The sequence below is a fragment of the Hermetia illucens genome, chromosome 1 (genome assembly GCF_905115235.1).
Source record: "Hermetia illucens chromosome 1, iHerIll2.2.curated.20191125, whole genome shotgun sequence".
Taxonomy (NCBI): Eukaryota; Metazoa; Arthropoda; class Insecta; order Diptera; family Stratiomyidae; genus Hermetia; species Hermetia illucens.
This window is the reverse complement of record NC_051849.1, coordinates 189,655,274-189,669,823: the sequence shown is the minus strand read 5'-3', so window position 1 is coordinate 189,669,823 and position 14,550 is coordinate 189,655,274. Positions and strand designations below refer to the sequence as shown.

The following is a 14,550-nucleotide window of genomic DNA, read 5'->3' as shown; positions in this document are numbered from 1 at the left end:
ACTTCCCGCTGGCGTTTCTGAAGCAATTGAATCAACTGTCTACTTTCGTTGTTCCATTAACAGGTTTTTTTTTTTAAATTTGGTACACGTACAGAAATAATGAAATCTACATTAATGGAGTGTAATATATTTACGTAATGCAGTTACAGTTGGATTTGGATATTTGTATTAAAATTTGGTATTTGTATGAACCGCACTATACTTGAATCCCGTTCTATAAAACCCGGAACAAGTTCAGCTTGTAAACGTAGTCAATGAATAGTTTGGTTCGTAATGTCAATCGTATGAAACTAATGTCAGGATTATTTCGTTCAAGAGGTCCCGCGGCATGCATTCGGAACAGTGAGACCGTCTTATCGAAAATTATCATTATTTCTGTCGAACTTGAGATTATTGTGGTGTGAATAGGAAGCTATTGAAGCATTTAGTCCAAACGAGTCTACTCCGCACATTTCGTATTGGGCGATATTTGCGTGGGATCCCGGCAAGCGTCGTGGGTTATTCATGGTATTCACAGTGGAACAGAGGAAATGGTATGCTTTTCAATTATGTGAGAGAAATTACGATTAATTTGTTGTTGAAATTAAATTGGTTTCTTCTTCCGTGTTTTATTATGGGAAGGATAACCTTTGCATTGATTTTCCCCCTCAACTTCTTCAGGCGCAATTTGGATGGCTTTTGGTGTTGCCACTCTGTGTTTCCCGAATAGACAGTCCGTCGGAAGCAGAATTAACTTTTTCATCTGAGTTTCGCCCATTTTAGCCATGTAGGAGAACCTAAAATATGAATTTAAGAGTTTTCCGCGGTTGCCGCAAGCACTTTTCCTAAAAGTTTCCATTTTACGACTCATTTCCAACGAGCCGCTGTGACGTATGGCAGTACTTTGAAGTGGAACCGCTGTAACTAATTGGTAGGGGTATTTAGGGAGCCATATCCGTTTTCGTATTCAGTCTTGGAATTTTCGTCGAGGGAGTAGGACGCTTGATTTTGATAGGGAGTTCGAAGAGAAAAAGATACTTTTTCTAAAATCAAAGGATTTTGTGAAATTATTCATTGCGAGGCATAAAATAGATTCAAGACTCGCATATTAGTCTAGGGGATATGATAACCTCTATAGGAACCTAAAAATTAGGATTTTGCGTCTCAGAGAAAGACCCCGAGAACAAAGAAGTGCAAAAATTGCCTGACTCCGGTGCAGCAGACATTTTTATAGAAAATTAGTAGAAGAGGATTTGGCTGCAAAGTCAGGAATCTTATAAAAGACGCTTGAAAGAATTTTACGCAACTATTTGTGTGACTTAAATGTTCCGCTTGACCCCAGGGAATCGTGCCTGGAAGATCGCCCTAAAATAGAAGTGAGAATTGAATAGCTTTAACGTAGTTGGAATTTGTTTTTGAAGTGAATAATTTGCGTATCAGTGCATAAGATAAGGCGATTCGAAAGTTATTTTTAAACAAAAGTCGAGAAAAATGTGCTCGCCGCCATTTTGTCCTTGTTGATGACTTTCACCAAGTCGTGAAATCAGGTCGCCCAGGCGGTGACGTCATTCTGTTCGGTCGGCAAAGCCACGCGTAACATTCTTGAGTCGGTAATGCAGTCAGGGGTTTTCTATGTTTAATGAAATATCTTAAAAAATCTGATTAGGGAAATTTTGGATTGCGAGAATGGTAAGTTTTGTATGCCTTTTGAGAATTGAAACGTTTGATAGAAAATAGTTTTTGTACCTTAAAATGGACTATGGCGAGCAGTACCTCGAAACCCCTCAAGTACGCTAGGGTTTTTCTTGATTGCTAGTTTTATCATGGCTTCAAACCATAAACTGGTTAGGTCTTCGATGTTCATCCAACGAAAGTAATGATGCAATGCCTTGGAAAAGTTGATTGATTCGCGTTCAAGATACATGTTGCGGAGTTGCCCCATGTAAGGTGGGGCATGGTCGTCATATTCCTGTTTACCTATGAATAATGAAAGAAATGCAAATGAACACCAAATTTAGTTGTCAAATGCCAGAATTTTCGAAGTAGCAGATGGCCATGGTCTCTTGTTTACCTTAAGCAATTAATGTGCATCTGGAGCCTGGTTTTGTGCGATATGTAATAAAGAGGGTTTCTCCCATTTTATGCGAGTAAATTGTTTACTCTAATAGTGTGGGGAGCATGCCAGCCGTAATTCGAAAGTCGAGTATTTAGTGAACGCTACAAAAGCACTTTAGCGGAAATCTTCGCGAGGGGGGCTAATTATGATGTTGCGCAATCAAATTTTCCCAAATGGATTTAAGATGGCAATGAAGTTGGCTTGAGAGCTGGCGTAAGTCGTTTAGGTGCAGTTGATTTCATCGAGAAGATATTTTCGGTATGTGCTGCCTGGAATGGTTACTATTCGATGGAACCCGATTGCTTCTTATGACATTTATGATTATTAAATATATTTCTGTGTCGTTAGCTGGCATTGAACTCAAAGTCGATCGACTTAAAAACAACTCAAAGCAAACAATAATAATAATAATCGTTGGCGCAACAATTAATTTTGGATCAGGGCCTTCAAGTGTGTTAGAGCACTTCATTCAAGGTAGTAACGGTAACTACAGGATTACACTACCCTGTAGGATGCAATGTGGTCAGCATTGCGCTCGCCCGAGATTATTATCCCGATTTGAAGCAAACATGTAGATCCGAACAAGTGTCGGGTTTTTAGACAAAGGGGTTTTGCTTGCCACCTCAAAAACACTAACGCACTTGCAAACGTGTGAATGGCGATTTTTGGTCCGTCAAACATTTATAGAAGTTTTCGACGAGTGTCAAACATTTGTCCATTGGGTTGAATTGAATTATGTCTAGAGTGATTTGACGTGATCAAGTGATATCGATTACTGATGTAGATCACCGGAAATGACGTCGTTGTCATTAGATTCATTAGGGAAATTGCTGGGTTTCAATGTTCTTCAAAACGGAAAATCAGTATTATTTATTTGGTTTGTGCAGAAAGCAGGGAGAATTACCTTTAAGAGCTTAGACATTTTTGGGAAAATCATACACTTATTTCGACTTCCTTCAAGTATTTTAAATGTTACGTATTAACACTTACGATTGTCGTAACTTACTGTTCGCGCTCCTGGAGTTGCTGGGGACAAAACAGGTCAATTTTGAATTGCATGGCATCCCATTTCAGCACATTCGGTTGATGTATAGTGTAGAAGTTCGCAAGTTTCTATGACGTGTTAAGCTATATTCATACTTACCAGCAGCTAGCACAGAATGCGTCGGACATTAGTATTCTTCCATATATTCACTATGCAAGTATTCATGCAGCAGCAAGCGTTCCGAATTCGCACAGACCGCTAAACAGCAAGTATTAAGTGACTCCATGTGTGGCGTGCAATGCGAATTTCTATTTGATTTGTTATTTTGCGAAATAGTTGTGCTGTGGCAAATTTGATCCTTTTCCATTAGTTAGCATTAATCAAATCACTGATGCAAGAATGAAATACTTCCACAAAGTACCAGGGGGATGCGCGGAACAGTGCACATGCGCAATCATTTTTTTCCACCATACAAATTCAAGCCGAGGGACGAATCTTCTTGGCTTCTATCGATACTACACATGACTCCGTGCTGAATAAGTAACGCTAACTGCTAGCAAAGGTTCATACTCGCAGTAATGAATGTATTTAAGAATACTTTTCTGGCCGATACTTTCTGTGCTGGACACGTTATCTGCTAGATAGTATGAATATTTCTGTCTATGCTGTGTGCGGCACGCCACCTGCTGGATAGTATGAATAAAGCTTAGTTTGCATTGTATTATAAGGCGCTTTTCATTTGGCGCTTGCTACGCCTTTAACGTTGTTTCATTTGACGTTCACGGCTACCCACGAGCTTAGCTCGCGATGACCCATGTCTGTTGTAGGATCGTCGTGGTCATTGACGTTACTTGGCAGCTCTCTTGTCATTGGAAAAAGATGTGTTTCTAGCGCTTAAATTATTTGAAATAATTAGACGGTTTTTGATTTTTCGCTAATATATTTTTATTTTATTCGCATATACCAATATTATTACTTTGGGGATTTCTTTAAAGTTCATTTTGCAGATTTAATTCTATCCAATTTATTTATAGTCGAAGAGCGACGTTTATTTCAAAATTTTTAAAAGGTCATTTGACTCTTAATATCAGTGTTGTTTTTTATTTTTTCTCTATTTGAACTAAATTAATTGATATTCATTATCACCACGCTTAAGAGGAGTCATGCTTGAAAATTGCCCTAAAATTAGATTTTACTCCAAAAATACTAGAATCTATCCTGGAATTTGGAATTTTTGCGAGAAAAGCCAAACCAAGAAAGAGTTTAGTATTTTCACAGAATCTTATACTGTTAACAAAATAACAAAACTCTGCTTTAAAAGTGTGGTAAACCACTAATGGTTAAAATGATAGAACCAATCACTAGTGAAGCCCATAAATATATTATGTTTTTTGATGAATTCAGAAAAGTGATCATCCTGTGAACTCATATTCTTCCACCTTCATGTCTTTAATGACTTTCAAATGTCTTCTGTTGTATGGAAAAAAAATATTGAATCTGACAAAACTAATAATTGTAATGAAAGTCTTACCCGTTGACTATTCCTTCAAATTATTTTGATATATTTAAGTTCTCCCTTTAATGGAGCGATAATTTTTCTAGTTTTTGGGGAAAAATGACTCGGAATAGAAGGGTTAAAATCTGTCAGCATTCTTCTCGTTGATCCACTTATTTTTTTTTTGAACAAATTTTCATAAAACTATTTTGTGCTATCGAAATTTATCCAAGGGTCATAAAAACATTTCGACCACGGTTTTTGGCCAGTATATCGGCTTTCAGTGTCCTGTGTCATCTTCCAAGCATCCTATTGAGTTACGGGTGGCATTTTCATTTGTTTTTATATACACAGTCCTAGAAAAGCTATTTTATGAGACCATTAGCTGAGGCCAATATTGTTCGATCCCAGCAAAATAAATTCTACAAAATCGCGATCTTCTGCTTGTTTTATGTGATTCGGGCAGATTTTGTGATTGCTTAAGAAACATGCAATTTAGAGCAATCTCCATCGTATAGTGTCAAATTTCCTACTTTTCCTGGAAACACTTTTTTTTTTGTTTTTCTTGCTCGTATTCACATTCTGATCTTAATCAGCAATCATTTGTTTGATATTTCGCACTAAACTCGCTGTGGAATCTTCAGTGGAAAGGATAAGCGCGCTAGAGACGAAATATCCAAGAATGAATAAAATAAAGCGCAAATATGAACCTCGTTTTAGTGCGCTTATTCTACCCGAATTAATACAAAGTTCAAAAAAGTTGATCGATTTTTCGTGAGACAAATGAGGGTGCATTGATCTTTCCATTTTACAATGTTTGTCATGTCGTGTATCGGAATGAGCATTTGGATCTGTTCATCGATTGATCAGGATCAGTAGCCCAGTTGCAAACTTTTTCTTGTCAGCCTCTTTAGTTGTTAAGTGAAATTATCCTAACTTTACCTTATTTACCCCTTATACTTCGTCATTCCTTGATCTTTAGAAGAAAAATGCTCCTTTTCCTATGACTAAGAATTATGATGCTTTGAAAATTCTTCTTTTTCTTCAACCTTTGTCCCGTTGACAAGCGGGGTCGGCTCGTCGTGATCGGGATCGGCATTTGGCTCTATCGAATGCCTGATCTGGGTGCAATCTCGAGACTTTCAAATCCCCATCTAGCGTATCAAGCCACCGTTGTTTAGGTCTGCCTTTTGGTCGTTTACCATCGATTTCGATGTTCAGACCAATCTAGGCAAGTGAATTCTCGTTAGCACGAATTGCGTGACCATACCATCGAAAACGCCTCTCTCGCAATTTTTCCACGATCGGTGCAACCCCATAACGATCGCGGATATCCTCATTTCGAATGTGATCAAAACGTATATCCTCATTTCGAATGTGATCAAAACGTGTTACGCCGCTAGTCCAACGTAACATCTTCGTTTCCATTACCGCAAGACGTCGTTCATTGTCTTTTATAGTTGGCTAACACTCGGAACCATAGAGGGCGACAGGACGGGACGACATTGCGGTAAATTTTAGATTTGAAAATTGTTGATAACATAATCGAAAATTGTTCTTCATTTACCATTTCTTTTAAACTGGTGACATTATATCCAAAATTAATTCACGGGGAATACATCCATGTGGAATAAAGTGGGTTTGACTATCATAGCTAACTTTTCATACGGAATACATGAGGGGTGATTACGCCAGTGGTATTTTACTGTCGGTACAAATGGTGGATGATTGTGTAAGACGTTTGGGAAAATTTAGTCAGTTTTTTTTTTACAACGGCAGACATGTGAAATTGTTGATTGCGGGTGCTCGAGTAAGATTGTGTTGACTGGAACACTTCTCCTAAACTTAAGCTTAAGGTCCACCTCCATCCCGATATATCCTTGGATTTTTTGAATTCATATAAAAATCATATCACCAAGCAGCCTTTCCGCTTTGATATTTAGGATGTTTCCGGGGTAACTTCCATATTCGATGTCAAACCTTAGTATAGCAATTCTGGTTGTGTTGCGAGGAATCATATGCTGATGGAAGGTTAGAGTTAATTTTCTAGATTTGAGAATAAGACAGGATTTTTCAGTAACAGTTCAACCAACATTCCAAACTAAGAAACCTTCGTTTATCAGATTTTTGTTCGCAACTTTACTTTCAAATTACTTTGATGTTTCTATTAAAAAAAACAGGAGGGAAACTTATCCCCAGTATGTCGTGAATTTTTGTTTTCATGGACTTTGCACAATTAGAAGTCGATGTCCAAATATCGGCAGTGGCAACACGGATAAGATAAGATACTGACGTACTTTACTTTATCGTAATAAATATGAAGCCATGCGTTAATACCAAAAACCAAATGAACAAATCATTTAAAAGGGGGCCAAGACTTAATGGAGCCCACATATGCTATACTATTAGTGACAATATATTTCGTGTTATTTATCCATCATAAATAGATACAAATCAAAGACTTATCACCATGAATTTCAAGTTCCTCGAAAGCCAGATATAAAACGGTCAATCTCATGATTTAGATACGAATTTGCTGGCTTAAAGTAACTTTCTATGAAGCTCCATTACACTGTGGATGCGGTCAACGGTTGATTGTACAGTGCTTCCGACGTGTACTGCGTATTTCGCTTTCATTGGTAATCAGTTTGTTAAAAAAGTGATAACACACACGTCCACATAGCCAAGCCCAGTTCATTCTCACTGGATCATCCAATAGACATGATAAAGCTGTGAAGAGCCAGAACGCATGGTAGATCTCAATGATTCATAAGTAACCTAACTGTTGCAATGTAAGGTGGAATACGAGAGTCGAGAAGTTGCTAAAAGGGCAGTGGACATTGGAATCTAGAAATAGTTATAAAACGTGAACTATAATTAGTTGAGTTAAGGTTCTCGTGACAATGATTATTGACACTGAAATGTGTTATTCTACTGAAATCATAGTATGTGGCTTGATTCATAGAGAAGTTATTTTATTTTGGTAGATTCATAGGCTCTGATTTGTATGTGACTAATCGTCGAAGCATAGGTTACGTTCGCTATAGTCCATTATATAATTTTAATTTTATTGAAAAGCTTGGAAGAAGTTTGCTGCGCCTTCTTTCTGGTGTTTTTTTTTTCAAAACCAATATATTAATCTGGACTTATTTCTCTTTACAGCCGAGAATTGATCCATTGAAATTACTAACCTGCCTGAAGGTGTTGCTTGCACCTAACGGAGGAATTCGCAGTGCGAATGAAGTAAAGCGTTTAGCCGAGTAAGTATAAGCATTTTCTAAAGTTACAAATTAACTATCTTTCAACTGAAAAAAAATTGATCTTTTCTTAACACTATTCTTCTCGATATTCTATTCCAGGTTAATGGCGAAATATTCAAAAAAGCTGGTCTCGAAATGTATCTATATACAAATTTTAAAAAGTACAGACACTGAATTATTGGGAAAGTTTATGGGCGTGGGAGGCTGGTTACTCACCCATATGTGGTTAAATGACGCGATAAAGGCCGCCAATTGGCCATTAGTGCAAGAAATATTGGAACTGTTGCTATTGTGTCCCGTGGATGTGCAAAGATTACGAAGTAATACGGCACCGAAGTTAGTGAAAGGATTGTCAAAGGATGGAGGAAATGAAGGTAGGTCTATTTTATGGTTTAGAAATTACCGTGAATATCATTGTTTCAAATTGGATGGGCTGAAAAGTGGTTCTGTTGTCTTGTTAAGTTTTGAAATCTTGCCTTGCCCTTTCTACTGGGCGAAGACCCCTCCCCCCTAAATTAAATCAATTTCTGGTAGGTGTAGTTCGTTGCATATACAGTTCCGGTAAAAATGATAAGATCCTCTTCCCCATTTTTCAAAAAATCGTAGAACAACAAACTCCAGAGGTTGTAATGTATCTGAGATAATCGTACCACATTACATTTTCCTGAGTAATTTCCGAAGCTTTTCCGTTGAATTTCAGATAGGTAAGAATGATAAGACACTACCGAAACTACCTCTGGTTATTCGGATATAAATATGTGTTCTGCATTTATACAATTGTTTTTCAATATTTGAAGGCCATTTGTAACTTTGCGTAGTAAATTCAAGATAATGGGTAAAGCAAACGAGTCAGCTGCTAAGGAATTGTACATCAAAAAAATAATTTGACGAAGAAAAACCCATAACGAAAATTGATCTGGTTATATTCCGGAGCAGATATGCAGTCCACAACTTTATTTCGGGCTCTGCAAATTGTGGCAACAATAGTTCAAAAGGACAGCTTAAATTAGCCTTAAGCTTTTCGTAAAAATGGCCATCGAATTTTTCGGCACACTTTAAAAGATAAATCTAAGTCTGTCTTATAAAATCTTCTTTTACTTCAGTCTTTGTCCCGTTCACAAGCGGGGTCGGCTCGTCGTGATCGGTTTCGTCATTTGGCTCTATCGAATGCCTGGTCTGGGTGCAATCTCGAGGATTTTAAATCCCCATTCAGCGTAAGTCTCTCTTATAAAATGAAGCTAAATATATATATTTAAATGTTTCAACGATTCCGACCGAAAAATTAGTAAACATATCGCAAGTTTCTTAATAACAATTGTAAGTCCTCGGTCCGAACGATGCTCGATAATCACGGACAAAGCGGGCATCGATACTAAGATTAAAAATGCATGAAATATTACCGCATGAGCAGAGAAGCGCCGAAAATTGCAAACGAATACCGTCTCTTACCGAAGAGCAAAATAGTCGGAATATATTTTCCTGAAAGCCATTTGCATTGGAAGAAAAATGGTGTCGTGTAATTTTTAAGGACGAACACCAATTTGATCTCGGCTGACCCATCTGCTTCAGTTATTTTCATAGTTTAAAGAAAAAAAGCAAAAATTTCGAGCAAGAGGCAGCATAGTGACGGAAATGGCAATTTGGGCTGCTACAGAATACGACGGGCAGTGAAAAATTCAGCTTTTCGTTTGAGAATAAATAGCTCTTGATATGTAGCAATGCTTCCTGAGGGGTTTAACGATAATTTGGCATAGCATGCGGATATGCCGTTTATTTTTCTTATTTTTAATCAAGATAATGCTGGAATTCAGATTGCACTACTTTAGTAGAAACTGAATTTCTCGATTTCCCAGCAGGATCTCGAAAAGAAAATATTATTGAAAATTTCTCGGGTGATCTAGCCTAGCCCGATGTGTGGTACATTGAAAAACTTTGGTTAATTGCTTAGAAAATTAAGAAAAGAACTAGGTGTTGTTCCTTATACTGTAAATATTTTTATTTTTCTTCCGGATACAATTGTTTCGGAGACCACGTGCCATTTTCTTCAATGCTAGTACCGAATTAGGTACTAGTAGCATCTAGCATCTAATAAAGTACTAGCACGTATTAGGTGTTAGGTACTACTAGTACCTAATTCGGTACTAGCACTGAGGAAGGAGATACGTGACAATTGTATGCGGAAGAAAAATAAAAATATTTACAGCATAAGGAACAATACCTAGTTCTTTTCTTGATTTATATATTAAACTGTAAAAAAACATGGACATTAATTTCTGCTTAGGAAAGTACAATGGCATGCCATCAGCTCAGGTACATACAGAGCCTCTGGGGATAGTTTCATTTTTAAGGTTTTGTGTAAACAAAAAATGCAGTAATGCAGGCTATAATATAGAGCATGATCTTACCAAGTTTGGTAGAAACCGTACTATTACTAACAAAGTTATAATAGATCAAAGTTGTTGCTTCTTTGGAAATTCAAGACTATGAGTGTCAATATCACCCGGAAGTGCATACTCTCACATATTATATGCATATATTACATACTACGTACTAAGAAATAGACAAAACCTTTCGTATCTGAAGCGTCCAGCTTCCGGTTTCCCGACTTGTTTTATGATTTCTTGAAAAGCAGGAGGTGTCTTATCATTTTTACCGGCACTGTATGCACACGTGACTCACAAAGTAGCTACATACCATCTACCATTTATCCACTTATTTATAAATTTCTCAGAAAAATTGTATGTGTGATATGCGGGTTTTTCAGCATGAGTTGGTCGTTATTTGTTGTTAACACGTTCAGTGCGTCGGTGATCGGTATGGACTTATATGTTCTTCAAATTGAGCTCCAGATTTCTAAGCCTTCTAGATTGAGTTGAATTCTAGATATGATCTTTCTCCCGGCTAATGCGTCAAAGCAAGCATTACATCTGCTGGATTGACGTGCATGAGGTCAGTGGGGAGGAAGTCGTTTTGACGCAGTCTTTATGTGGTATCAATTGTCACGTTATCATTTTTTGGGATGAATCACAGTTAAATGCTCTCGCCATCATGTGTGCACTGAATGTGTTAACTCCTATGGATAATATACGATGCATTCAACACGAATTATTTCCCGACAAATCATTTAAAAATCACAAACTCATATTTATTTTACTTTATTAACCGAACACGACCCTAAAGTGCTAACTCCAACATTTTATTTGTATTTCATTACAGGTGTCCGAATTCTAGCAACAAAACTCGTCGAACAGTGGCTTAAAGTAGTGAAAGGAGAGACAATGGCTGCTTCAGAACTTGCAAACAATGCTCAAATTGCGAGCACGCCAAAGGAAGCTGGCGGTAATGGTCTGGTACCAAGTGCAATTATCATCCAATCCGACAAAAAAGTTGCGGATGGTTCCTCTGAACAGGTAGTAGCTCCGTCGGCGGAAACAGTGTCTGCAACTCTCACTTCACCAACAAAACTTAAATCGGATGATCCGTTGGTTTATAAAATTGTCGTGAAAGATGGAAAACAAATCCTGGCTAAAATCGTAAATAGTGGTACCCCAAATGATCCATTGGATACATCAAGTGTTGAGAATAAAACAGAAAAAGGGGAGAATAGTGTAGATGGTGTTTCGAATGAAGAGAAATCAAGTGAAAGTTTAGAAGATAAACAATCGAATAAAGAGAATGAAGGAAAAAGTAGTGAATCACAAGATAAATTAACAGAGAAGGATTCTGATAAGGAGAAATCACGTAGTAAAGATAAAGATCGTCATCGGGATCATAAATCATCGAGTTCAAGTCGTCATAAATCATCTCCGTCTTCATCGAGCAAATCGTCCTCTAAGAGTAGTTCCAGCAGTAGTAGTAGATCAAAATCATCTCATAATAGTAGCAGTAGCAGCAGCAGCAGTAAGCACAAGGATAAAGAAAGTTCGGACAAAGATAGGCACAAATCGTCCTCAAGTAAATCATCGTCTAGCAGTCGGGATAAGGACAAGAGTCGAAGCAGAGATAAAGATAGTGATAGAAGTCACAGTAGTAGTGATAAAGATAGGTCCAGATCCGATAGGGATAAAGATAAGGACAAGGAAAAGTCTTCTGATAAAGACAAGGACAAGTCCTCTGATAAGGACAAGGACAAGTCCCAATCATCGGACAAAGATAATGGAAGCCCAATGTTAATTGATAAACTTGGAAAAATACCGAAAAAGCCAAAAGAAGACGAACCTGTCGTTACATCAATTACAATACCCTCGAAAAAAGCCTCAATGTCAATAGAAATCAGGCGAGGAGATCCAAACCGACCGAAAACAGTGAAAACCTACAACTCTCAATTCCGAAGTCATGGCTTATCCGAGGAAGCACCTCCTCCACCTTCCAGAAAAGGTTTGAAAAAACCTCCAACCCAATCCATTCCAGGCACATCGATACCCTCGACTTTGCTTGTGAAACGTTCATCTCCACCACCGATGCCAGCAACCATATCATCACCGACCAGTGTCAAGGAACTTCTACCACCTGCCGAGAAAAAACTGAAAATCGACTTAACCACCGCTCCAGCAACTGAAAAACCTGGTGCTGTTAAATTTATCGCACCAAAACCAAAACGTAAGTTACCTTTCTATTTCATCGTTTTTGACAATCTTGTGTTTTCGTTTCGTTTCAGAGTTATCGAATCTGTCTGGTTACGGATGGATATTGCTTTTTTCCTGGTTGTCCTTAGGTTGTTTGGGAGAAGGAGATCGATATATTTTTCTCCTTTTTAATGTTGGGGACAGCTGAATTTCGAAATATTGCTTTTATTATTCTACAGGTACAGCTTCAGCAGATGCTGGGAAAAACTCCATTATGTGCGCTTAGTATGGTCCGAGCCAATCCCGCTGGTTAGGTTCCGACAAAGCCAGATGGCTGATTCCCTTCCTCCTTTTATTCTGATTAATTTGTAAAACTAGATTTTTATGGATTAATCAAAATAAAACGCATTTTTCCGGATATAGAGTTCGGTAAGACAATTTAGACTATCAAATTTTAAATGTTGGGGGAATCAAATGCTGAAGAAAGAGGACGTGTGGACTGTGAAAAAATTTTGTCAATTGGGCAAAACAGGTGGTGTATGATCATTTTTACCCTCTTTTTTCTCCTTATATAATTTTTTATTATAAGCCTAGCATAAGAGAAATTTTAAGAGGAGAAATGATAAATAAAGTTTTGATAAACGGAAATATTTAAAACAATGGGCACGATTGGGCAACGTAGAAGCAATAAGAACTTGGAAAGCGTGAATTATAGGCAATAATTGTATTGTTTTTGGAAACTCTTCTCTCTTAAAACAGAATATGTGGTTCAAACTCATTATTTCATCATATTGTGCAGCAAAACGTTGATCATTTTCAAATTGTGCGGTTTAAAAAAATAGGAAATGTTAGGAGTCTCGGAATGATCCCCGAACGATCAGCACCGATAAGTAGAGTAATACAACCTAAACATTGTGATTAATTCTATTCTTGTCTATACATTTAGGTGGCAGTGTCATAAGATAGTGCGCAAAACATCGACAGTTCTCGAGATACTGCGGATAGTGACATGCATAGTGTGCTGGAGAATAGTCTCGTGTGGAGCCGCATATATTGGGGCCGAATTTATAGCTAGCAATGTAATGAACGTAAATTAAACGTGCAAAAGCCACCCACAAATTGAGCTATCTAATAGATTATAAAATGGGTTATGTTGCAAGCAGTTATGATTGGTCAGTTTTCGACTCCGGACGCAGATTGTGAGCTCGATTTCATAATAATTGTTACCGGTGTGGACAGAGGCGGTCCTAACATCTATCAAATGAGACAGAATTGAGTGCATATGCCAAAAATTAGATATGTTTTGTTCATGCGGTGGAGGTGTAATAATCGATCACGTTTTCATGAATTTATTATCTGTGCGATTTTCGAGAATATAAGATAGTAATGGACAACGATGATGTGCAATTAATTGGTACCGACCGGATTGTAAGCTTTTCAACATCAACTGTTCATCTCACGGAGTTTAAAAATCAAAGTACAAAGTCGATCGGATGTCCGCACAACCCAAAGCATATTTATGATGTCAATAACGACCGATAACTAGCAAAACAAGTTAAATAGGAATGTACTGTGCAGAGACTAGAGTCAGCTATTCTCTATCAAGATGTTAAGATTAAGAAATTTATGCTCACATCAGCCATCCGGTTGCTTCGTACATCGAAACTGTTGGAAACAATCACTGTCAAACGGAATGAAGCCATAAACTTTGAAAAAAATGCATCTCGCACAGATTGAAACTCACCTGCGGCAACTAATTAAGTTTTCCGTGCTATTGAGTAGGATTTGCAGACCGACACAATGGGCGAATGTTGATTGAATTTTAATGTTTACTCGCGCAACAAAAATTCTGGAAAATTTGCACGTTCCAGCTAGATATTTAGATATAGATTTTTTTTCATAGGACTAAGAAGAAAAGTAGAATATGCAGAGAAATATATAAGTTAGGGAGTAGCGATGATTATGAAAAGCATGCAGGATTTTTTTTAGGATTTAGGTGAACTTCCGTTCTAGACTATTATCCAATGGATGTGATACTGTTTCATTAGACAAACCAAATATCTCGTCTCTCACGCTCAGACTTCAACATCTGTAATTATCGGATTTCATTGAGATCACATTCTATTTGCTAGCCAATGTCTCAGTTCAGT

The 14,550-nt window shown here is 37.6% G+C and overlaps 1 protein-coding gene across 3 annotated transcripts in view; it reads left to right on the top strand.

Moving 5' to 3' along the window:
- The first annotated feature begins 271 nt into the window (after positions 1-271).
- Positions 272-14,550, top strand: part of LOC119647222 (serine/threonine-protein phosphatase 1 regulatory subunit 10) — a 28,158-nt gene continuing 13,879 nt past the window's right edge. Inside the window, exons 1-5 of one of the 3 annotated variants that reach the window (XM_038048054.1) lie at positions 273-533; positions 661-1,668; positions 7,738-7,835; positions 7,935-8,209; positions 11,052-12,434. In XM_038048054.1, coding sequence (XP_037903982.1) covers positions 1,666-1,668; positions 7,738-7,835; positions 7,935-8,209; positions 11,052-12,434 — 1,759 coding nt within the window. In that variant the 5' untranslated portion in view covers positions 273-533; positions 661-1,665. Of the gene's footprint in view, positions 534-660; positions 1,669-7,349; positions 7,521-7,737; positions 7,836-7,934; positions 8,210-11,051; positions 12,435-14,550 lie in introns of those variants that run through there. The other 2 variants (XM_038048055.1, XM_038048053.1) reach the window with 2 other exon arrangements.